The 25,154-nt window shown below is 41.7% G+C and overlaps 1 protein-coding gene across 2 annotated transcripts in view; it reads left to right on the forward strand.

The window, feature by feature from the left end:
• sgsm2 (small G protein signaling modulator 2) overlaps positions 1-25,154 on the forward strand; it is a 107,114-nt gene that overhangs the window by 44,944 nt on the left and 37,016 nt on the right. For both annotated transcript variants that reach the window (XM_041994567.1, XM_041994568.1), the window contains exons 3-6: positions 15,072-15,240; positions 22,904-23,071; positions 23,819-23,886; positions 24,991-25,139. In XM_041994567.1, the coding sequence (XP_041850501.1) occupies positions 15,072-15,240; positions 22,904-23,071; positions 23,819-23,886; positions 24,991-25,139 (554 nt within the window). The remainder of the gene's footprint in view (positions 1-15,071; positions 15,241-22,903; positions 23,072-23,818; positions 23,887-24,990; positions 25,140-25,154) is intronic.

The raw sequence follows: 25,154 nt of genomic DNA on the forward strand, positions 1-25,154 counted from the left end.
ACGGTCTCCTCTCATCTTGTCACGCTCTTTACCAAAGCATCATTTGAGCAAAGGCAGCGTTTCCTGGAACTGATTTCACACCTTATTCCATGTCTAAAAGCTGTTCATTTTGATTTAATCTTTTATTTACATCACCCTGATTCTCTACCTAAACTAGATATTACTTATTTTTACTAAGATTAGCACAGGTAGACTCATGTTCATAAAGCTCAGGTGTTCTAGGCAGACTTGGACTCTTCAGGGAGGGGCCCTGAGGCAGGGAGAAAGAAAGAGGGGTTGTGAGAACACAGTCCATGCTCACCTCCCCCTGACCTGTATTAATCCTTCCTTCCTCTCTTTTCCTTTATTGACCCTTTCTGACAGCCGGTTGCAACCTCTCCCACTCCCACACAAGCAACATGGACTCTTTCTTCCACAGTGGGTGGACCCAAATAATGCAAACAACAAATGAGAAAGCATTAGAACATTAAAACGACATGTAAATAACATCATATCAGAGATTTTTATATTAGCTATAGCTTTCTTCTTGGGAATATGGCTTTGTGGGTGATGTAGTTTGGCTGTTGTTGGAAGTTGGATCCAGTTCAGGGATATTTCCAAGCATGATGAAAGGGCTCTGCCAATAAATGTCCAGATGGTCGAAGGATTCAGAGGAACTATTACTGTGTAGTTTTTGAACAGAAGAAATCATGAAGACCTAATTAACCCTTAAAACTCCACTACACTACAGGCGCCCTTGAGCGCCATCACCTATATCATCAGCAGCATCTCAGGAACGGTAGTGTGTAACTCTGGGGGGTGACTATGACGGATATTTTACCCTTTAGGTGACATACGGAAGTTTTCCAGGCATATATATCCCATCCAGGAGGTTTACAATGTAGTGGTTATTCTGAGCTAGTCCTGTCAGACTTTCCACCAATCAGAGAGCTTTGATTGACAGTAACGTCCAATCAGGAGCAGCCAACGATCAACTGGTTTGTACTGGGATTAAAAGCTGCTACACACTGGTTTATACTGGGATTAAAAGCTGCTACGGACTGGTTTATACTGGGATTAAAAGCTGCTACAGACTGGTTTATACTGGGATTAAAAGCTGCTACATACTGGTTTATACTGGGATTAAAGGCTGCTACAGACTGGTTTATACTGGGATTAAAAGCTGCTACAGACTGGTTTATACTGGGATTAAAAGCTGCTACAGACTGGTTTATACTGGGATTAAAAGCTGCTACACACTGGTTTATACTGGGATTAAAAGCTGCTACAGACTGGTTTATACTGGGATTAAAAGCTGCTAGAGACTGGTTTATACTGGGATTAAAAGCTGTTACAGACTGGTTTATACTGGGATTAATAGCTGTTACAGACTGGTTTATACTGGGATTAAAAGCTGTTACAGACTGGTTTATACTGGGATTAAAAGCTGTTACAGACTGGTTTATACTGGGATTAATAGCTGTTACAGACTGGTTTATACTGGGATTAAAAGCTGCTACAGGCTGGTTTATACTGGGATTAAAAGCTGTTACAGACTGGTTTATACTGGGATTAATAGCTGTTACAGACTGGTTTATACTGGGATTAAAAGCTGCTACAGACTGGTTTATACTGGGATTTAAAGCTGCTACAGACTGGTTTATACTGGGATTAAAAGCTGCTACAGGCTGGTTTATATTGGGATTAAAAGCTGTTACAGACTGGTTTATACTGGGATTAATAGCTGTTACAGACTGGTTTATACTGGGATTAAAAGCTGCTACACACTGGTTTATACTGGGATTTAAAGCTGCTACAGACTGGTTTATACTGGGGTTAAAGGCTGCTACAGACTGGTTTTTACTGGGATTAAAAGCTGCTACAGACTGGTTTATACTGGGATTAAAAGCTGTTACAGACTGGTTTATACTGGGATTAAAAGCTGTTACAGACTGGTTTATACTGGGATTAAAAGCTGTTACAGACTGGTTTATACTGGGATTAATAGCTGTTACAGACTGGTTTATACTGGGATTAAAAGCTGCTACAGACTGGTTTATACTGGGATTAAAAGCTGCTACACACTGGTTTATACTTGGATTAAAAGCTGTTACACACTGGTTTATACTGGGATTAAAAGCTGCTACAGACTGGTTTATACTGGGATTAAAAGCTGCTACACACTGGTTTATACTTGGATTAAAAGCTGTTACACACTGGTTTTTACTGGGATTAAAAGCTGCCACAGACTGGTTTATACTGGGATTAAAAGCTGCCACACCCTGGTTTATACTGGGATTAAAAGCTGCCACAGACTGGTTTATACTGGGATTAAAAGCTGCTACAGACTGGTTTATACTGGGATTAAAAGCTACCACAGACTGGTTTATACTGGGATTAAAAGCTGCTACAGACTGGTTTATACTGGGATTAAAAGCTGTTACAGACTGGTTTATACTGGGATTAAAAGCTGTTACAGACTGGTTTATACTGGGATTAAAAGCTGAGACATCCACCAAGCTTCGTAATTTCTTTTTGTGAAATGATTGTGGGCATTGTTTTTGAGTTATAAGCAGTAATGGCAAAATGATCCCCATTTCCCAATTGTAAAGAAACCCTAAAAACCAGGTGGTGATCCATATCATATATATCATATATCAGAAAAAACAGGCAGACCAAAAATAGTAAAAAACTGGCTTAAAGTTCAGTGTTAAGAATCTTTATGTTTATCGTCTTCTTTGTTATTGTTAATATTATTTAATACGTATCTGTAAATGAAACATTTCTCCCATCAGTATTTATGAATTAAAGTCATTTGTTTCGGGACCATGATCCTACCATCATAATGATTTATGATAATAAATCATAATCTACACATAACTCTGTCCACCATCAACATCAGATCTCTGAACAACCCAAACACACACGTTCAGGATGCAGAGTGACAGCAGCCCCCGCTGAATATCAAGCATCCTCAGCAGAAGCTTGTTATTCATGCATTGTTGGATTTCAGGGTTTTTTCATCGTTACTCTGCACCGCCTGGAGTGCAGACAGCAGGAGAAGTCTGCATTTGAATCCAGTGCTTAATCAGCTTCAACTCTCTCTGACACTCGCCATGATTAGTTTCCCACTCCACCCATAATGAGCACATCTGTCTTCTTACAGGAAATCAGTGATTCTCTGTAATGTGACTATAGTGACGTGAAGCAAGTTGAGCGAAGGACTGGCCTGAAAAACACCAGCTCGCTGCTGCACCTCAGGAAGCAGCTCATGATTTGTTGGATAAGCAGACCCACCTGACAGCTGATAGGAGCCTTTTTATCTACGAACATACAGCAGACAAACACAGTTGGGACTTAAAGGTTTAAAGGAAGTTCTGCTTTCTGTCTGACTAAAACGGTCTTGCCTTAGTATTCAAGGCTGAAGTGTCCTTTAGCAACGTACTCAATCCCTCAATTGCTTCCTCGGTGCTGAACTGCAGCTGCTCCCAAAACTTTTTAACATACATCACACAACGCTCAAGATATTCAACTTTCAGGTGAAATTTATGGAAAATGTAAAAAGTTGATGCTACACTGATTTTATATCTTGATGTAGACATTTAATAATTGATCAACAGTGGTGAGTATACCACAACACGTCATGTGTTAGGTGTGGTCTTGGTTTCTCCACATTTTCATGCTGTAGCTACTTTAAAACCAACTAGCATCCTTGGTAGCTTCCTGTTCAAATGAAACTGGATCATGTAGCGCTAGCTTAGCCAACGATAACTAACATGGATACTGAGCTTCTCTTTGAGCATCTTTATAGTTTATTTTCAGCTCCAATGTGAAAATATTGTTGAACTGAGTTGATGTGCAGTCCCCAACTACACTCACAATATCACCTGGTTTCCCCACATTAACTTAAAGCTAATCTACTTCTAGCATAAAACTAGATGAGCACTACTACGTAGCTTCATGCTAACATCAGGTTAACAGCCTTAGAAACATCAGTAGTTGTACCTGCACAGGAACAAATGGCAATATTTGTAAAGGAAACTAATATTTAGGCAAGGCAGTTTATTTGTATAGCACATTTCATGTACAGGACAATTCAAAGTGCTTTACATAAAACAAAGACATTACAGATATTTAGAAATAGTAAAAGGCATCAACACATAATCACAATAAAATAATAAATTACATTAAAATGATTAAAAGCAAGATAAGTTAAAAAAGTTAACATGCAGATTTCATGCATAGGTGCATGAAAAAAGAAATGTTTTTAACCTGGATTTAAAAATGTCTACATTTGGTGAAAGTTTAATCTCCACTGGCAGTTTGTTCCACTTGTTTGCAGCATAACAGCTAAATGCTGCTTCTCCATGTTTAGTCTGGACTCTGGTCTGGACTCTGGTCTGAACTCTGGTCTGGACTAGTTGACCAGAGTCTTTGGATCTAAGAGCTCTGCTAAGTTTATATTCTCTGAACATATCACAGATGTATTCTGGGCCTAAACCATTCTGGGATTTGTAAACAAGCAGAAGGGTTTTAAAATCTATTCTGTGACTGACTGGAAGCCAGTGTAAAGATTTTAAAACTGGTGTGATGTGTTCAGATCTCTTAGTCCTGGTTAAAACTCTAGCAGCAGTGTTTTGGATGAGCTGCAGATGTTTAATGCTCTTTTTAGGAAGTCCTGTTAAAAGACCATTACAGTAATCCAGTCTACTGGAGATGAATGCATGGATGAGTTTCTCTTGGTCTTTCTGGGAGACTAAACTTTTAATTCTGTTGATGTTTCTGAGCTGGTAAAAAGCTTTTTAGTGAAGCTTTGATGTGGCTGCTGAAAGTCAGGTCTGAGTCTATCAACACTCCCAGGTTACCAACTTGGTTGGTGATTTTAAGAGCCCGAGTCTCCAGGTGTTTACCAGTGCTGACCCTCTTCTCTTTCTACCAAACAGAATAATCTCAGTTTTGTCTTCATTTAATTGTAGAAAATTCTCCTTCATCCAGGTGTTTATTTGCTCCAGACACTGATACAATAAATCTATTGGACTGCAGTCATCTGGTGACAGAGACATAAAGTTGGGTATCATCTGCATAACTTTGATAATTAATGCTATAGTTCTGTAATATTTTACCCAAAGGAAGCATATACAAGTTGAACAGAAGAGGTCCAAGGACTGACCCCTGGGGGACTCCACAAGTCATGGCCACTAGCTCGGATTCATAGCTGCTGATCGTAACTAAATAACTCCGGCCTTCTAAATAGGACCTGAACCAGTTAAGAACCGCTCCAGAAAGTCCAACCCAGTTTTCCAGCCTGTGCAACTGGATTTTGTGATCTACAGTATCAAACGCAGCACTGAGATCCAACAGAACCAGGACTGATACTTGACCAGAATCAGTATTCAACCTAATGTCATTTAACACTTTGACCAGAGCTGTTACAGTGCTGTGATGAGGTCGGAAGCCGGACTGAAATTTATCAAGATTTCCACTTTCATTTAAAAAGTCATGAAGCTGGTGAAATACAACTTTCTCAATAATCTTGGAAATAAAAGAGAGGTTAGAGACAGGTCTATAGTTGTTCATTATAGAGGCGTCTAGAGTCCTTTTCTTTAGGAGTGGCTTAATAGCAGCTATCTTTAGTGACTTGGGAAAAATGCCTGATGCCAGCGAGCTGTTAACTATCAGTAGGAGATCACTTTCTACTGAGGTAAAAACTGTTTTTAAAAAGTCGGATGGTATCATGTCCAGAGTGCATGTTGTTGATTTCAAATGCCAAACTGTTTCTTGTAGGACTTTTAAATTCACTATTTTAAATTGCGACATGACATCAGAATTATTTCCGGGTTTTAGACACAGACTAGTTTTCTTGTTTGACTGTGTGGAATTAATATTTTGCCTAATTGTTTTAATTTTTTGGCTAAAAAAGTTTGCAAATTGGTTGCATTTCTCAGTGGAAAGGAGCTCAGGGCCTATCTGTATAGGAGGTTTTGTAAGTTTTTCAATCATAGCAAACAGAGTGCGAGAATTGTTGACATTCCTGTTAATCATTTCAGATAAATTTACTTCAAAGTGTGGTAGTGAAACTGGTGATCCATGCAGGTCTGGAAAGACATTTCTGTCTTCCTCCTGCTCTTCCTTACAACCTATCAATCACCTGAGGTGTCCAATAAATAAATAAATAAATAAATAAATAATAATCATCATCATCATCATCATCATTTTGTCTTCAGTAAACATGTAGAGCTGTCAAACTGAAGTGTTGAGCTGATAAGTTTCCAGCAGCTAACTATTGTTTATTAATGATCTATTGGGTTTTTATTTTTCTGATAAATACCTGTTTATAGCCTGCTATCAAAGTTAGCTCATCAAAAATTGACGCCTGAACCTGAAGCAGCATACATGCAAGCTGTAGTTTTCCATGTCAACTTCTGCCATCTTGCATCAGAAACCCTCCATCCAATCTCAGCGTTGGGACAAATTACAGCTTTTTTTGAGACTGTAACAAACCAGCGACAATTAAAACATACAGTGAAAATGTAAAAGACACAAACAGAAAGAGGAGGGAAGCATAAGTAAGCAACCACCGAGTCCACCGATCTCAAGTCCAAAGGAAGAGTTCGGGGGCCACTGAGCAGGAAGCTGTGTCTACTTTAGTTTTCAGCTCAGTATGGGGTCCCATCAGCAGGCCTGGTCACAGGACCTCAGGGACTAGCTGGGGAGATATGGCTGTAGAAGCCCTCTGATATAACCGGCTGCCTGTCTGTGAAGAGCTCTTGCAGAGCTGATGCAGTTGCATCAAATTTGGAGTCACATGAGAAAACTTGGAGGACTTTGTCAGAAGCCTGGCAGCAGCATTTAGAGCAACTTGCATCTGTTCTTGGGAGGTTTTGCTGAGACAGGTCCGTAGTGCATTTCAATAATCCAATCATGGAGACACAAAAGAAAGAATATTGATTTCCAGTTCAGGACGTGACACACTGGAGCTCAGTCTGGCAATATTTCTCCGTTGATAAAATCAGAAACGAACCAGACTTGACATGTGCATCCAAAGTAAAACCAGAATGAAAGGTTATGCTGAGGTTCCTCAAAGAGGATTTCCAAAGAACCTAGAGGTCCGTCTCCTTTATCCCAGACATGCATTTTTGTGGCGCAAAGACAATTTTTTCAGTTTTATCTAGATTTTATGAAGAAACTCTGCCGTCCACCGTTTAACAGAGGCTAGGGTGTTGTTAAAGGCAATTTAACAAACGGTGGAGTTTAGACGCGCGTGAGAGCACGGAGGAAGACGTGTGAAGATTAGGTGTGAATCACGAGGTGATAATGTTGAAACACACACAGATAACAGCGTGGATGTGAAGATGAGTGTTTATCTCTGCTGTGAAGAGGATATCCATGAAAACCAGATAAATATAGGTGTCTGATATGCATGTGTTAGAGAAATGATCCAGAGTGAAAAAGATTCTTTTTGTTTGTACTTTGGTGGATCTGGAAAAGATGGACTTTTGTACAGGATCGGTTATCTGCACTTGCATCCTCTGCTTTTCCTTCAGTTGCCTCCTGCCTGACTCTTTTCTTTTTCTTGTGTTTCCAACACCCTGATTTCCCCTGACTCATCTCAGTTATAATTACATTTTAGTAAGCTCTGCCCTGAACCAACAAATCCTTTGTACCTCTGCTGTATCATGCAACTAAATCTTGAGGACTGCAGTCTTAGTCATAGCAGAACCTGCATGTCTTGCTCTGAAAAGCTTTTAATTGCAGTTAATGCTCCAGGAGCCAGGGCTGCAACTCTGCAAGGTGCAGAAAGGTGAGGTAAAATTGTTCCTCTTGTGGCTGAAGCTCCACACAAAGACACTGCTGCTGCATTTTATATCCAATAGCAACAGAAAGCAGATGCAGATTGGTCGTCATGCCAACCAAGCTGACCCTTTGGCCTTCTCTGCTCCCTCTCCCTCCATCTATTTCCTTCCAAATCTTCCCATCCGAGGCAAGAGAGCAGAATAAAAGACAAAATCCTTAAAAGACTGAAACAATTATCACTATATTTTTCTGAGCTCATTCAGAAGAGCCTCATCATGTTCGTAGCTTTACCGACACACACTCCATTCACACCTGCTGGAAGCAGCACTGATGATTCAGGGACTTACCGTGACACGCTCATCTTCAGAGATCTGAACCATCCTGCCTTGATGTACATTTCCTTCCCACCACAAGGCTTCCCAGCCTGTTAACAAGCAGCAGCCAGTCAGCTCATTTTCTAAACCTGCTATTAATAAGGACCACACAGACAGACTTTAGGAGTCAGGTACTTAAACTGAAGCTGCACATGTTGATGTCACAAAGAGAAGGCTGCCACAGCAGTGAGGAACCAAATTTGGCCTGAATGAACTCATTTACACCAGAACAAAGATGCAGAATGAAATGTCTAAAACTAAACCTGGCAGAGCAGCCTCTTCAGCCAGTCTGTTAACTACTTTAATTTGATTTATTACATCAGCACGGAGCTGGATGTCTCCACCGGAAAGGCCCGTTTCTCCTATTTGAACAGCTCTAATTCCAGCTTCATGAGCTTAATTAGCTGCTGGAATTCATTTTGTAAAATGAATTCCTGACTCTCTTCATCTCCTGTAGTCAAGACTGAAATGGTTTCATGAGGTTTCCTATTTTGGTTGGTTTAAATGTCATTTAGAAGGAAGAGAAGAGCTGAAGATGGGAAAAGAGAAAGAAAAAGACCTTACTGGTAGAACAGGACTTGTTTAGCCTGGGAAAAGTCTTATGACCCATTCCACTTCCTCTACCACAGAACTCGACAACAAGGGAAACTTCTAAAACCTGCAGGACTGCAGCCCAAGAGGTCCATAGTTGATCCCTGATCGAGGAGCCTCTGGTGGTTTATTTTATTTGGGTAGTACAAGAATCAGTTAATAGTAAAGAGGAAGAAGTTCCCATCTCTTCTGCTGAAGTCATCTTCTCATCTTTGAAATCTTCTCCATCAGTCTCTGGACTCTCTTGCCGCGGTTTCATCATTGTCCACCAATATTTCTTTTTCTCTTATGTTTGCACCTGCCTCAGGATCAGCAGCATGACTTGTAAAGCCAGTCTGGTATAAACCTTCCCAAACAGATATGAAATAAATAAAACATGGCCCGCAGGCGGTTTATACCAGGCCTGTTAAACCACAGATTTATTTTACTGTCTAAATGTGATGCTGTCCATCCAGAAAGAGAAAAGCAAGAAAGAAAAAAAAAACAGTGGACTTCGAACATTTCCTGTTTGGCATGTGGAACTTTGAAATGAATTTAGCTGGCAGCGAGAGCTGCTGGCTGTGGGGGCTGCTGAAATCTCTACAAATGAAATCTATCCAACTTTAACTGCTCTAAGCCTGAATCAACCCGTTTGGCAAGTCAAGAGATTTTCCACTTTAGTGGGAGACTCAGAGCAGTAATCACTTCCAGGCGTCCTTCCCACAAGGCTTTAAAAAAGAAAACAGCCCTTATTTTTCAGGTAAATGTGATGCTGTGTGCAGGACAACTAATGTATTTCCCTCTTTGTTTACAAGAAATAATGGCTTTAAAAGTTGGAACTACAACTCTGAGCTTTATTTTATCCCTGTTAAAGTTTTATTTTCTTAAAAATTACGTGAAGCAGAGGGAGCTACATGTCCACCGTTAGATTACCACCACCAGTTATTGCTGCCTTAAGCACTGAAATAACTTGTCTTGCATGTAAATTTTCTCATAGATATACAGATGCGCTGTAGGTGTGCAGGCATCCCTGTCAGCTGTAAGGCCTGTGGTTAGCAGCGTTATTAAAGTCATCAGTCACAACTCCCACATTCATGCAGGTAAATAATATTATTGTGTTGGGATTGTTTATAACACCTTTACCCTTCAAATGTAAAGTCTGGAGCCCTAAAAGCTTTAGACAGAAAGCCAAAAACCCACCATCACTGCAGGATCTTAAAAAAAAACCGATTGATTTAGTTGGGAAATGTAATCAAGCTCGCGGACTCCACTTTGGTTTTCAAGATCATCCATGATTCAGAACGGTGAGAAGTGTAAGACACATTTATATTCCATGAAACATATTTTTAAATTTCAAAACAAAATTACACTTTTGGAAACAAAACTCCAAAAACTTTACAAGCGCAGAGACAAATCTACAGTCCTGAAACAAACTGACAAAATGCAGCTCTTAACAAGATGGAAATGTCCTGAATACAGGAAGTGATGCGGCGATGACCTCATCTTGTAGTTCAAACCAATGATTTGTAGTTCGGGCTACAGGAGGGAGGTCAGCAGCAGGAACTGCACGGATTGTGTTTCTGTAAAAAGTTCCAGAGACTGAAGAAAAAAAAAAGGTGTAAACTGGCTGAAGTTGACTCTGCAAAGAGGACAAAAGCCAAGAACTTTATGGAACACGCCGCCTACCTCACGCGTGAAGCTAAACTACGAATCATTTGTTTGAGCTACAAGATGAGGTCATCGCCGCATCACTTCCTGTATTCAGGACATTCCCTTTCCGTTAAGAAGCATCTTCTGTACATTTGCCTCTGCACTTGTACAAGTGTTTAATATTTTGGAGATTTGTTTCCTAAAATGTAATTTTGTTATTGATTTTTTTTTTATGTAAATGAGCTTTGCACTTCTCAGCCACCGTAGTTTAGCTCTGGCTTCATTAAAAGAATAGATTCAGAAAAAAAAAAAAAAAAACTAAAACATGGCCACTAGAACCAAATCCGTAGGTGAGCATTATATTCCACTTGGAAGAAGAGTTTTTGTTCAGTCAGTTTTTCGTTTCCAGCCTCTCAAACCTGTCACACCTTACCTGTTGAAATACGGGAATCAGTTCCTTTACAAAGAATATGAAACCAGGTTGTTAGAAAATCAGGCCGGCCCTCATTCATGACTGTGATGATAGTCATTAGCTGTGGCACGTTTTTTTCCACCTAGGATGAATTGTGCTGTTATGAAGTATTTTATTTGCACTTATCTGTGTATTGTTGTTATCGCACTGCTGCTTTGTGCTGTGACGTGTTGGCTGACTCTTCCAGAAATGGCCTGGGGATGAAAATAGCTGTGGCACATTTTACATGTACAATGTAACTGTTGGAGCCATTTGTGTTGGAGGTGTGTTGGAGCAGGGAAACAACAAAAACCTACTGGACATTCAGAGTTTGCCACCGCAGCTCTGCGAGGTTCATACCAGGACTCTTCTTGCTGTGAGACGACAGTGCTAACCAACACACCACCGTGCAGCCCTAAAACATTTTTAGAGAATAATTTTCCTCATAAACCAATTAATGTTTATTTTTTATGTCTGTTTAATATATATTAGTTTAATTAATAATTTTTTATAATAATTTTTTCAAGGCTAAAGTAACAATCTAATGCTGCAGTCGTAGGTGCAGAAATATTAAATGTATCCTAAAAGATACATTCCAAGTTTTTAAGAAAGAGCAAAGCAGCCTGAGAACCGACAGCAGGAAGCCGAGGCGGTTTACCTGACAGGACGACAGACAAGCGGGGCCTCCTAATTAGCTTTGTCTTCATTCGATCTGTTAATGATCTCACTGGAGACAGCACCAGAACCACCTGCCACTACCTCACAGATGTGGAGCAGAAATGCTTTGAAAGCACAATCATGGACCAGACACGAGTAAAAGTACAAACATTCATCTGTAGATGAGGGAGTGGCTGAGACGTGAAGCCAGTGGGGAATCAGGAATTTGAAGTGGCCTTCCCTCATTACAGCTGCTGTTTTTCTTATAATTAATCAAAGAGAGTAGTTTTAGATGGTGTTAGTTTGTTCTGGGTAATCTTTTAGAGATGATGAGCTAGAGATGAAAACATGGTGAGTTGGGGTGATCGTAGCAGCGCTGCAATGAGCCGTCCCTCTGCTCTTTGTGTTCTTTGTCCTGTAAAAATGAAGCATATATCCGTGCATGTTTTCTTCCTCGTCTCCAGTTTAAAGGCACTCATGTGCATATAATAAAGGATTTGACAATTCATCAGTGTCACAGGTTGAATTAGGAAGCCAGTCTTGAGGGAAGCGGAATGAGAGGATCAGTCTATTTCCTGGAAACACTGTTTACATCCTCCACTTGATTCAGGTGTTTCCTTAGAAACAACCCTGCATCGCTGTTCCTTGTGAACCTCCACTTTCAGATTAAATTTCATAGCTGCTCATCTCAGCTAGCCCCTTCTAATGGATGGATGAAGATTTACCAGTACAGATGTAGAAGCAGCAGCAGCCAACATCTGGCAGAACGAAGCCAGACCTCTCAGCATCCCTCTGGAGCTTTAATAACAGCAGACTATTGCTCTCGTAAAGCACACATTTATCCTGTGTCACAAAGAATGATGCTGCTGTTGGTTATTATCTTATAGCGTCCTCCTCTAAATTCACCTCACAAATAATAATAATAAAAATAAAAAGCTGAAATCTCACGAACATTCTCAGTGGTGGCAGAAATCCTTCATTTGAATATTTTAATAATTTAATAAAAATGAATATGTGACATATTTGGTTGCATTTGCTACAATAATGATTTTAAAAAGTTGTTTTCACCATCATCCATAAAAGGCTTCTCTTGTCTGAGTCCTAATGCAGAGACCACTAATGGATGCTCACAGCTAGGTCATCTCTGCCACGTCGCTCTGCTGGAGAACCCTGCACTGGCAGTTTCTGAGCATCAGGACTCGTTCTGAGACTGGACAGCAGCATATCTGACACCCCTGGTTTATTATTCTGTTACGTTAAGAGCTTCAATTCATTTCAGTTCATCTTTATTTATACAGGACCAATTCACAACGAATTCATCTCAAGGCACTTTTACAGACACAGTCCTGTTATAGTCCAGTTGAAGCCAACCATACACAATCCACGAGCCCAGTTTATAGTAACTGTGTTCATATTAGACTATTCATACCAATGATTACATAGCAAAAGAAACCAACAGATTAGATCTTACTACGTCATCACCACCTGTTCCTTGCTGAATCACCTGCAGCCCCTCTAGTAATCACCCCTCTTTGGCCTTCCCATGGTTTCATGCTCTTTTCTAGCTTTCTGGCTTCTTGCTCCTGGTTTCATGCCTTGCTCAGTGTTTTTGGCTTTAGTTTTTGTTACATAAAGTTTTCAAACCCTCCTCCAGCTGGCTTTGTTCTGGACTTCTTCCTTTAATAACATGTTACATCCAGAAAGAGTAGGCAGGACTCTGACTTCAAATTTATCTGCTCGTGGGCATAAACACGCAGTTTAACAGTTTCACCACTTTGTGTGGCATTCCTACGGAAGCTGAGAGCAGCCATGCTTGAAAAATCTCCTTAACAGCATTATTGAGATGATATTTTTAAAAACTATCATGAAACAAAGATTTTGCTTTGTTAGAGATCATTTTATTTATATCTAGATACCACAGTTCAGTGATGATCCGTCTTTTAAACGGAATGATTCTTTATTCTTTAAATATGTGCATTTACGCTGCTTTCACAGGAAGATCTGCTCGTAACCCGGCTGATGCTCTGTGTAAATGATGTGCAGACTGTGCACATGCAGCATAGTGATGCTGCACACCCACTGATGATGATGATGATGTGGAAGACTTGCTTTGACTCTGTGCAGATCAGCTGGATAGAAATGGTTGAATTAGACCATCAACCTGTTTATGACATATAAAGATGTGATACAATTACATATACTATATATATTAGGATATACCGTGTATAGCTATATAATCACATCTTTATCATTGAAACCTGACTCAGGTTCATATCAGTTAATATTTACAGTCCTTGTAGCAACAAGTCTGACTGGTGATGATAAAAATATGTTCTCAGATTTGTTTCCAGTCTACTTCAGTTTGTACTGAAATTCTTTGGTCTGCTTTGACCACCCTGCAGATTTCAGTCCCTAATCTTCTGCTGGCCAGAGTCATTTCCTCCACAAAGATAAATATCATCATCATTGTCTTTAATGAACCGGCAAAACAGACAGCCACAGTGTAAAGGACCCATCAGTGACTAGCTGCATGCATGTCACACACCTCCAGCCGGCTAAATGCTTGTTGCAGTGCAGGCATCCATGCACAATCTGCACATATATTCATATGCATGACTGTAGAACCTCTTAAAGTGGGATTAAGCTAAGTTATTGTTGCACCTCAACAATAACTGGATGGCCATGAAAACATGAAAACAACATTAACGTACTGAATGAAAAAGAGAAATTAGCATGAACATAACCATGCTGCATATTGTCACAACAAACAGCCCCAAACTGAAGAAAAAAGAAGCCAAATAAACACATTAACAAAAAGTCTTGGTGGGTTGGTTTCCACATGTACCTGCTTTCATAAACAATCCCAGTTCTAAAGAAGTTGGGATGCAGAAGAACAGAATGCATCATTCCCAAATCTCATCAACTCATATTTTCTTCCCAGTAGAAGATAAAAACATATCAGAGGATGAAACTGAGACGTTTCACCATGAGATGAAAATATGAGCTGATAGTGAATCTGATGCAGCAACACGTCTGGAAAAAGTTGGAACAGGAGCAACAAACAGCTGGAAAAGTACCTGGTACAAACCAGAAACACCTGGAGGAGCATTGGACAACTAACCAGGTTACCTGGCAACAGGTCAGTAACATGACTGGTATAAAAGGAGCATTTCAGAGAGGCAGAGTCTCTCAGATGGAAAGATGGACAGAGCTTCACCAATCTGAGACAAACTGGATCTAAAACTGGAACAACTTCAGAAAAATGTTCATCAACGTAAAATTGTGAAGAGTTTGAATATCTGCTCCCACGTGCAGGTTAAAATGAGTGCTTTGTTAATCATGTCGGGGCTTTCACCGGTCAGCACCTGCAAATGTAGAAAATTAAATTAAAGTTTCTGTCACAGCTCCGTTTGGTAGGTGAATCAGAAAAAAGTACAAAGTTCTAACCATAATCCAAAAAGTTGGAGAATCTAAGAATAAACCACGGTAACAAACACAGGACATGAAAGTCCTCCACTGATTCAGTTGGACATTTCCCATCTTCCTTGCATCTCCACTCATCTCTGACTTTGTTCCCTTCTTTCCCATCTGTCCAGCTGCAATCGAAGCCTGCCTGGGTCACCTGCTGAAGAGACGGGCAGCTGGGTTCCTGCGCAGCGACAAGATAGCGGCCCTCTTCACCAAGGTTGGCAAAGTCTGCGACACCGCCGGCGAGGTCTGTCGTAAAGTACAAGAGCAGCTCCAGCAGCAGGCGGATCTCACCAGGTTGGTCGCAGATTCTTCTGTTGCTTTGTGCCTGATAGAAAACTCCTCCTGAAAGTCATTTATGCTGCAAAACACTTTTTCTATCAGCTTTCAGTTTGGCTGTGGCTGCAGGGAGTTTTACACTAACACAAAGGCTTATTTTCCCGTCCCAGAGCCTGACGATGACCAGATTAAAGTCATTTTCATTAAAGTGCTCAAACATCCTGCTAATGTGCAGAACTTTAAATTCTGTTAGATCCTCAGTTTTTTAATGCCAATAATCTACGTTGACTTTTGAGATTAAATCTTTCATTCAGGCTTTAAATCAGTCATTTTTATCAATAAATAAACAAGAATTGGCTCCAGATTTCGAATTTCTTCATGTCAAGAACATACCTATGAAAACATATTGATTAGAGCATAACTGTCTGATGCAAAAGTGTCTGTAAAAATCCACAATATGGGAAATGTGATGGGATTTGTGGTGTTTTAGATGGAGAAAAACTCCCCTTGTTGTGTCAAATTCAAAGTAGGCTTCAGGTTTGCTCATCTGTCGGGAGTCTTTTCTTCTTCTCTAAACTGAGACAACTACTTCATAAATCCCAGTTTGAATGTAGAATAAAGAAAAGGAAATCTCTCTATCCACCCCTCAGACTGTGTCTGTGATGCTGTAAGTTTGCAGACAAGAAAGTGCAAATGCAAAAGCTCAGCACCTGAACAAAGACACTGCTCCTTTTATTAGCATATTGAATGTTAGTGACATTTTAGTCGTGTTTATTTTCTGCACAGGTAATTCCTGGTGTAGCAGGTCACTGTAAACCACACCTTAAAGATACACTCTGTCAGGACCAGACATAACATCTGCTCAGCTGCATGTTTACTAAAGTTGAGCAATCTGTGTTCACAATGAGATAAGCCTCGGGCCTGTGCCTAGGTGTGTGTACATGAGAGGTGTGTATACTGATGTCTTTGCTGTGCACAATGAATATGATAAACTGTTTAATCTGCAGGCACTTTGGTACCAGCTGAGCTGTTTGCATGTCCATTAATTGTCCATTAGCTTTTTCCACATGGCTACCTCATCTCTCTGGGGTTTGCAGGGAGCCGTTTGAAAATGGAAGACAGAAAGCTTCAGGTAGTGGTTCAGGCCTCTGTGAGGAAGCAAGCCAAACATGTAGAATATGTAGCAGGATGTTACTGTGTAAACCAGCAGAGTAAAGAATATTGAAGGTACGCTGGGAGCTCAGCTCTCCTTCTTCATCTGTCACATGTCGTTGGCCTTTATTTCCCCAGACAGACTGAACACACATGAAAGGCTGTTACTGTGTGCAACTCTGGTCTGCACCAGTCACATCCCTCCACCAGAATCCATACATGCACGCTCACAACACAAGTTACCACCCATCTCCCTCTCATACCACCTCAGGGTTTCGTCTCTCATTTGCCCTGGTTTCCATGGTAACGTGGTTTGCACCACTTGTGGGCAACAGAGAAAAAAGAGAGAGCATGATGGGAAAAACGGTGGAGAGCAAAGATAAGAGGAGACATCAACACTGGAATAAACAGAGAAGCTAATGTTGATTACTGCAGAATGCGTGTGTGTGTGTGTGTGTGTGTGGTGGGGGGGGATAAATTGGATGAACAGCAGAAAGCAGGATTAGAATCTAACAGCTTCTACATTTGGAAGTTGGATAAATCTTCAGAATATGCTCAATAACTTTCATCCATACAGCTTTAGTGTCACTTTTAACCTGTTGCCAACTGTTCAGGTACATGTTTTTATCACTGCAGTGGGAGGAAAAATCTTACAGATGCCAGTAGTTGTGGAGAAGGTCCGAGAGACGGTCTTCAAAACTATCCGCCATTGTGTTAACCTCTGAACTGTCGTGTTCATGCTCTAGTTCATATGAGTACCACTAGCATTCAAGTCAATACTGCAACTCGCGCACGTGACACATTACCTCGAGTCAACACGAGCAGCCTAAGTGTCAAACGAACGCTAGGAATGCGTGGCAGCCATGATACGTACGTGGACATGTTGCTAACAGCAAGTACATCCCAGCCCTCTAGGAAGTTCTGCTCTGGTCGACCTCTATCATTGCAAACTCTCCTTATGGTCCCTGCTATGTAGGCACACAGAGCACACCTCTGCATGTGTTTTTTTTTCTGTAGTCAGAGCCAAATAGAATTTTGAAAATCCCCTCAACAAACCAAACTGAGTTACCGCAATAACAACAGAGATAAAAATTTGCCCAAATGGATAAAAAACTCGGGACATTGTGGGTTGGTGGAAGGAATACTTCCTTCGATGAGGAAGCAGAGTCAGAGCACCCTAGCATGTGCTCTCCCATCTCTGGGGCTGAGGTTGCTGAGGTGGTTAAAAAGGTCCTCAATGGCAGGACCCCGGGGGTGGATGAGGTCCGCCCGCAGTTCCTTAAGGCTCTGGATGCTGTAGGGCTGTCTTGGTTGACATGACTCTGCATTATCGCGTGCACATCGGGGACAGTCCCTCTGGACTGGCAGACTGGGGTGGTGGTCCCCCTCTATAAGATGGAGGGTGTTCTCCAACTACAGGGGAATCACACTCCTCAACCTCCCTGGTAAGGTCTATTCAGGGGTGCTGGAGAGGAGGGTCCATCGGATAGTCGAACCTTGGATTGAGGAGGAGCAGTGTGGTTTTCGTCCCGGTCATGGAACAGTGGACCAGCTCTACAGCCTCTTCAGGGTCTTTGAGGGGGCATGGGAGTTCGCCCAACCAGTCTACAAGTGCTTTGTGGACTTGCAGAAGGCATTCGACCGTGGCCCCGGGGACTCCTGTGGGGGGGTACTCTGGGAGTATGGAGTACCAGACCCGATGTACAAGCTGTCCGGTCCCTGTACAACCGGTCTCAGAGCTTAGTCCACATTGCTGTCAGTAAATTGAAATTGTTTCCTATGAGGGTTGAACTCATCTAAGGCTGCACTTTGTCACTGATTCTGTTCGTGACTTTTATGGACTGAATTTTCAGGTGCAACTGATGTATTGAGGGGATCCAGTTTGGTGGACTTAGGATTCAGTCTTTGCTTTTTGCATATGGTGTGGTTCTGTTGGCTTCATTGGGCCACGATCTCACTGGAGCGATCTGCAGCCAAGTGTGAGGCAGTTGAGATCAGACATACTTTATTCAGACCCAACAGTTTTGCCTGGTGTCCCCTTCCCTTCACCCTATAGCCAGTAATGGCTCTCATGCCCCTCCACACCTCACGTGTGTTATCATGCTGCAATTTTCTATCCAGCCTTGCCTTATAGTCTCTTTGGGCTCTCCTCATGCTCTTTTTCAAGTCACTTTGGGCAGACCTGATCCTTTCTCTGTCCCTAGTTTTGAAGGCCTATTTTGGTTTAGGAGATGCTTCATGCTGCTTGTAATCTAGGACCCCAAAAATCAAGACCATGGTCCTCAGCTAGAAAAGGGTGAGAGTGTCCTCTCCTAGTTGGGAAAAAGGTCCTCCCCCAAGTGAAGGAGTTCTTGGGGTCCTGTTCACGAGTGAGGGAAGGATGGAGCGAGAGATCTACAGGAGGGTCTGGCAGCGTCTGCTGTGACGAGGACTCTGCATCGGTCTGTCGTGATGAAGAAACTGCAAGGCGAAGCTCTGGATTTACCAGTCCATCTATGTTCCTACCCTCACTGAAAGGTATTGACCGAAAACACAAGATCATGAATACAAACGGCCAAAATAAGTTTGCTCTGCAGGGTAGCCGGGCTCTCCCTTACAGATAGGATGAGAAGCTCGGTGATTGAATGCTCCTCCGCATTAAGAGGAGCCAGATGAGGTTGCTCGGGCATTAGCTCAGAATGCCTCCTGAAATGAATATTAAGATGGAAATAATGAGAATAAGATGTGTACTGAGCAAGCGAAGATTTCCCTTTTAAGGTTACCATACTGCTAAGAAAGGAAGGTTGTGTGTGACTTATCATCCTCTCACTACAAACTGATGAACTGCAGCAGGTCTGTCTGCAGCCCCTCGAAGGAAGGAATCAACTAATTAGTCTGTAGAAGAGACTGAAATGTCACAGATTTACTTCATCCAGCCATGTTGAAAGGCTGCCGAGTGAATCTGACTGTCAGAGACAAAACGATGACTGCAGCTCATCAGAAATCATGTGTCAACCAAATGCCTTCAGTCAACATGCAACTCATTATTTATTCAGTCTTAATGTCTTTACTGATTAATGTTTTAGCAATGAACAGACATTTAATAAGATACTGTTACTGGTTCTTAAAAACTAATTTGGTAATAATAATATATAATATGACCTATATGGGGAATTACAACCCCAATTTCCAAAAGGTTGGGACTCGGTCCCAACAGACTCAGACAACTGTCATCAACCCATATTTTACTCCCTGTAGAACATTAACAACCGAGGCATTTTACCATTTCATGGACAATATGAGCTGATTTGCCAGATTTTTAGTTTCAGGCAGGCAGGCCAGTTCAGCAGCCAGACTCTTCTCCTGTGAAGCCATGCTGCTGTGATGGATGCAGGATGTGGTTCAGCATCGTCTTGCTGAAATCTGCAAGGCCTTCCCTGAAAGAGACGTTGTCTGGATGGGAGCAGATGTTGCTCTAAAGCACAGGTGTCAAACTCCGGTCCTCGAGGGCCGGTATCCTGCAGGTTTTCATTGTTTCCCTGATCTAACACACCTGACTGAAATTAATGGCTTATTGGGAAGAAGTTGACAAGAAGCTGTTGGATCCATTTGATTTTATTCAGGTGTGTTAGATCAGGGAAACAATGAAAACCTGCAGGATACCGGCCTACAAGGACCTGAGTTTGACACCCCTGCTCTAAAAACTTTATGTACCATTTTAAATGAGCTTTGGTCCAGAGAAGACGGAAGAAGCTGGTTCTGGATCCTGTTCACATCTGGCTTCTTCTCTGCATGATGGAGCTTTAACCTGCATTTGTGGGTTTCAGGGTGAACTGTGTTCACAGACAGTGGTTTCTGGAAGTCTTCCTGAGTCCATGCAGTGGTTTCCAGTAGAGAATCATGTCCTGTTTAAAGGAAATGCTTAACACCCTAATCAATGAACAAAGAAAAACCCAATGTTTTTTTTTTCAGTAGGAGCCACAGTATATGTATAATGATATATATATATATATATATATATATATATATATATATATATATATATATAGTCATTCCATCAATATCATGATCATCATCAGAAAAATAACAGAACTTTACTTGTGTAGAACTCAAAGAATTAGCCCCGAATAAGTCCACTTAGACATAAATAATATATCAGTTTAGTTCAAAGAAGAAAAACCAAAATTAAGGCTGCTGCACCCTTCAGAAGAACAGAAAAAAGTCAGTTCTGTCTGGTAAGCAAATAAATCCACTCTGCACCTCAGGAAAACATTCAGTTCATTCCAGCTTCGCCATGAGCAAAAACGATGACTCGAAAAACTCCACCCCAGGTTTTCTGTCAGGCTCCCAATGTAGGCCTTTGTGAAACTCCTGCAGATCTTGGATGACTTTTGCTCTTTTTGCCCAGGATCAGCTACCAGGTAATCACGCACACAGTCTAAATCTAAAAAACATCGCTCGTGAAGATGTGACCTACTTCTGTGCCGATACACACAAGTATGCAAGAGGAGTGGGCTGGTGTGGGCGAGCCAGCCTCTCTCCCACAGTAAGAAGGTAAAAACAACACATGTTGGTCATTTTTATACTTTATTTCCCGCTATCAGGACCCTCAGGAGGAGATGGAGATCCAGCCACAACTGCTGGTTTCTCCTCCTCATGCTAGTCACCAGTCTGGTCACATTTAGCTGTGGGATGGCATCCCATTCCTCAACCAGGAGTTGATGAAGGTCAACCAGCAGGGTTGTGCTGGTCACTCTGACACAAGCTGATCCCACAAGAGTTCAGCTGGGTTGAGGTCTGGACTCTCAGCCGGCCTTTCATCTTCCCCACTCCCAGACCTGGAGGCAGTCTGTAATGGTCCTGGTTCTGTTGGGGAGAGCGTCGTCATCCTAGAGGATGGAGTTTGGTCCCAGTTTCTGGAGATATGGATCACCACCGGGTCCAGAGTCTCATTCTGACATGTCTGCCTATCAACCAGGTGTCAGTCATCCATCTGTGACTGACACACATCTGCAGCCACCAGGAAACTCGCAGGAGTAAATACCAACAGGAGGATATTACAGGAGATTTCCGTACATTTTTAGGCAGAACTACCCGCATGTTTATTCCACAGAAGCACAATCCTTACAGGTTCTACCTGGGTGTAAAGGTGACTACTCATCTGAGTCAAGTTTGCTCTCCATCCTGAGAGTTACAACTAATCATGTAGTTTCTCTGCTCCTGAAATCTGGAACAAACTACCAACAAGCCGAAGTCTGATCCAAACATTAGTTCTGATAAATCATCTCTGGAAACTTTTATTTGCTGTTGCTTTTAATTAAGAGTTTTCTTCTGTTTTTCTGAATATATTTTAATGCAAATGTACATGAATACAATCTACATGTACATGTGAGAGATGATGATGAATTTCCCATTGATGTGTTTCTATCATGCGTAACCCACTGTATGTTTTCTGTTGTGTTTCTCTCTATTTCAGCTTGTTCTGATTGTTTAATTTCTTTGTTTTAGTTTGTTTTAATTCTTCTGTTTTTAATGTACTCAGCTAACTACAAAACTCTTGGAGTGCATTTAGCTGAAACTTGAATTATTTAATATATAGAAGAAGTTGTTCCTGTTCCATGTTAATAATGCAAGTGATTCCCTGTAAAAATGGAGGGGTTCATGTCTTTTGCATTCTGTCTTTGATATCATCCTGATGCTCCTTTCCACCCTGTGGAGTGCTGTAAACACACACACTCATGTTGGGAGGTTGGGGACTGCAAAAATCGTGACTTAGCTGAAATCCTTCTTGTGCACAGCCTGACGGCGCATACACAAACACACAACGCTGCTGAGATCGTGACTGTGCACCCCCCTCCTCCGGCACAGCATACCGACAAACACAGCCTCATTAACTTGTAGAATGTGTGTGTGTGTGTGTGTGTGTGTGTGTGTGTTTTCTGATTTCTGTTGAACACTCAGTCTGCAGTAAAAGTGTTTGTGCTTCAGTCTGACATCAGTCATCTGCCTCCAAACTCGTTTAATGCTTCGTCTCGCTGATGTCTCACATGATGTGACACCTTTTCTCTGACACGGGAGGGATCACTGAACGAGTAGATGTCATAAATATTGATGAGATCAATTACAGTAAGCAATAGGCTATAATGCTGTTAAACTCGACCTCCTGATGGTCAAAGACAAAATGCACCCTTCTTTATTTATCCTGACAGTTTTACTCAGACGTATTTTCATAAACTCACAAAAGTTGTGAAAACTAGTTTAACCTCTTCTTCACAAGGTCTGTGTTTTCTGTCTCATTTAGTTTATTTTCACAAATACAGGATAGTAGGAATGAGTAAAGTAATCCCAGGAATGAGTAAATTAGAACTAGGGATGAGTAAAGTAGATCAGGAATTACCAAAGTAGTCCTAGGTATGACCCTCCCTGAGCCGGCACCTATTAGGGTTACTTGTTTTTAGGTCTTTTTTAATGCAAAACCTCACCACCAACAATATGACTGTATAATCGAGTGACTTGATGACCCGTTAACAGCAGTGACCTGTGTCCACAGGAGAACTCAGAGTGTGGGCCATGAACCTCTGAGGAGACAGGGTTCCTCCACCACCAGTCGGCCCCCGCAGCCCCTCTCCGCCCAGGCCATCAAACACATCTGGGTCCGCACGGCACTCTTTGAAAAAGTTCTGGATAAGATCATCCAGTACATCGTGGACAACTCCAGGTGATGTTGTTTTATTTATTTTTCTTTCATTGTGGTGATTTGACAAACATGTCATCATAATACACTGATGGAAGTTCTGACACACTTCTTTGATGAAAATCCACCTGAGATTCGAGTTCTATGTAATCGGGATGCTCTTGTTGACAGTTTGGACTTTGCAGTGAATTTGACAACATGTTCACACAGGTGCAGTGTAGTTTATCTCATCTGATGTGAGACACCCACAGTAAATGTCAGTGTCTGTGTCATGGCTTCAGAAGTAAAGAGCAGCAGGAGATTATTTATTACAGGTCCGGACTTCTCATCAAACAGGGGTCTCATCAGTCTGTGGTCAGCAGGAGGCTGAGGCGAGCCGGATATCCTCAAGTTACCTGGATACACTGAGGATGGCATTTCAAATCTAAATCCTGGAAAAATAATATCATAAAGCTAATTATTCATTTTCACAATCAAAGATTTATTAATGAGGAGGTTCTAATGTGTTACGTAGTTTCTGTAGTTTCTGGATCTGTGGTGACAGCAGATCTGTTATAAGCAGAAATCTTAGGGTGAGTTTTAGTATTACTTTCTTCTGAAACAGGCTAGGAGAAACAGCCCCTAGCTGCAGCTACAGGTCATCAGTATGATCATGCAGCAGCAGCATCTACAGTGTAATTCTTGCCTGTTCTTTTGATTATTAAAAGTCTTTCTGGGAAAGGAAGTATGTACAGATAAAATTCATTTCTCCCTTCCTTGGTATTCTTGCAGTAAATACTATGAGAGGGAAGCTTTGATGCACGACCCAGTCTTTGGGCCCATCTTAGCAGCTCTCCTCGGTGAGTATGGTCCCAAAACTTCTAAAACCACCAATGGTCAATAACTAAGCACAAAACCATGTCTTGTTTTAAATACACTGCCCGTCCAAAAAAAAATAGATAATAAATAAATAAGTCACACTGTAATATTTAATTGGATCTCCTTTAGCTTTGATTCCAGCAGCATTTGCTGTGGCATCGTCTCAGTAAGCTTCTATGATGTCACAACAATTATTTACGTCCAGAGTTGCATTCATTTTTCACCCAGATCTTATATTGATGATAGGAGAATCAGGCCTCCAGCACATCCCAAAGATTCTCCACGGGGTTCAGGTCTGGACTCTGTGATGGCCAGTCCATGAAAATGATGTCTCCTGTTCCCTGAACCACTCTTTCACAGTCTGAGCCCCATGAATCCTGGCACCTTGCCACCAGGGAAGATGGAATAACCTGCTCATTCAGTATATTCAGGTATCAGCTGACTTCATTCTTTGGACACATAATGTTGCTGAACCTAGACCTGAACCTAGACCTGACCAGCTGCAGCAACCCAAGATCATAGACTGCCCCCACAGGCTTGTACAGTAGCTCTAGGCATGATGGCTGCATCACCTCATCTGCCTCTCCTCTTACCCTGATGCCCCATCACTCTGGGCCAGGGTAGATCCGGACTCATCGGACCACATGACCTTCTTCCATGGCTCCAGAGTCTAGTTTTTATGCTCCTTCTCCACCATCCTTCCAGCTTTTCTGAACCCAGTTTTTGTAGATTCTGCATCTCCTTGTTTTCTCTGCTCGATGCCAGTGACCTGACCCTTCTGAAACAGACTAGCATCTTTTCTATGACCACGGGATGTGTCTTCCAACACATGGTTGTTTAAGAAATGAGAAGCTGCTCATGGCATGAGTCATCAGCATCCATTCAGGAATTATCCAGTCGGAGGCTCCTACCTGTTTGCTCTTTCAGTGACTTCATTTTTGGACGTGCAGTGCATCAAATATGCATTAATAAAGTAAAAGCTATTTGTGGGATTCAGATGCCTCATCAAACTAATCTGGACTGTGCTGACAGATTTAGTTTAAAATAAAGAAGTAACTTGTTAATGACGTTTGGTGTGTTTTTAGTGGGACCCTGTGCTCTGGAGTACACCAAGCTGAAAACCTCAGATCATTTCTGGACAGACCCCTCAGCCAATGAGCTGGTTCAACGCCACCGTATCCATGGCGCCCACCGGGGCCAGGATGTGTCAGCCGGCCGCCGGCCTGCTCTGGGAGTGAGTGTGGAGGCT

The sequence above is a fragment of the Melanotaenia boesemani genome, chromosome 9 (genome assembly GCF_017639745.1).
Source record: "Melanotaenia boesemani isolate fMelBoe1 chromosome 9, fMelBoe1.pri, whole genome shotgun sequence".
Classification (NCBI taxonomy): Eukaryota; Metazoa; Chordata; class Actinopteri; order Atheriniformes; family Melanotaeniidae; genus Melanotaenia; species Melanotaenia boesemani.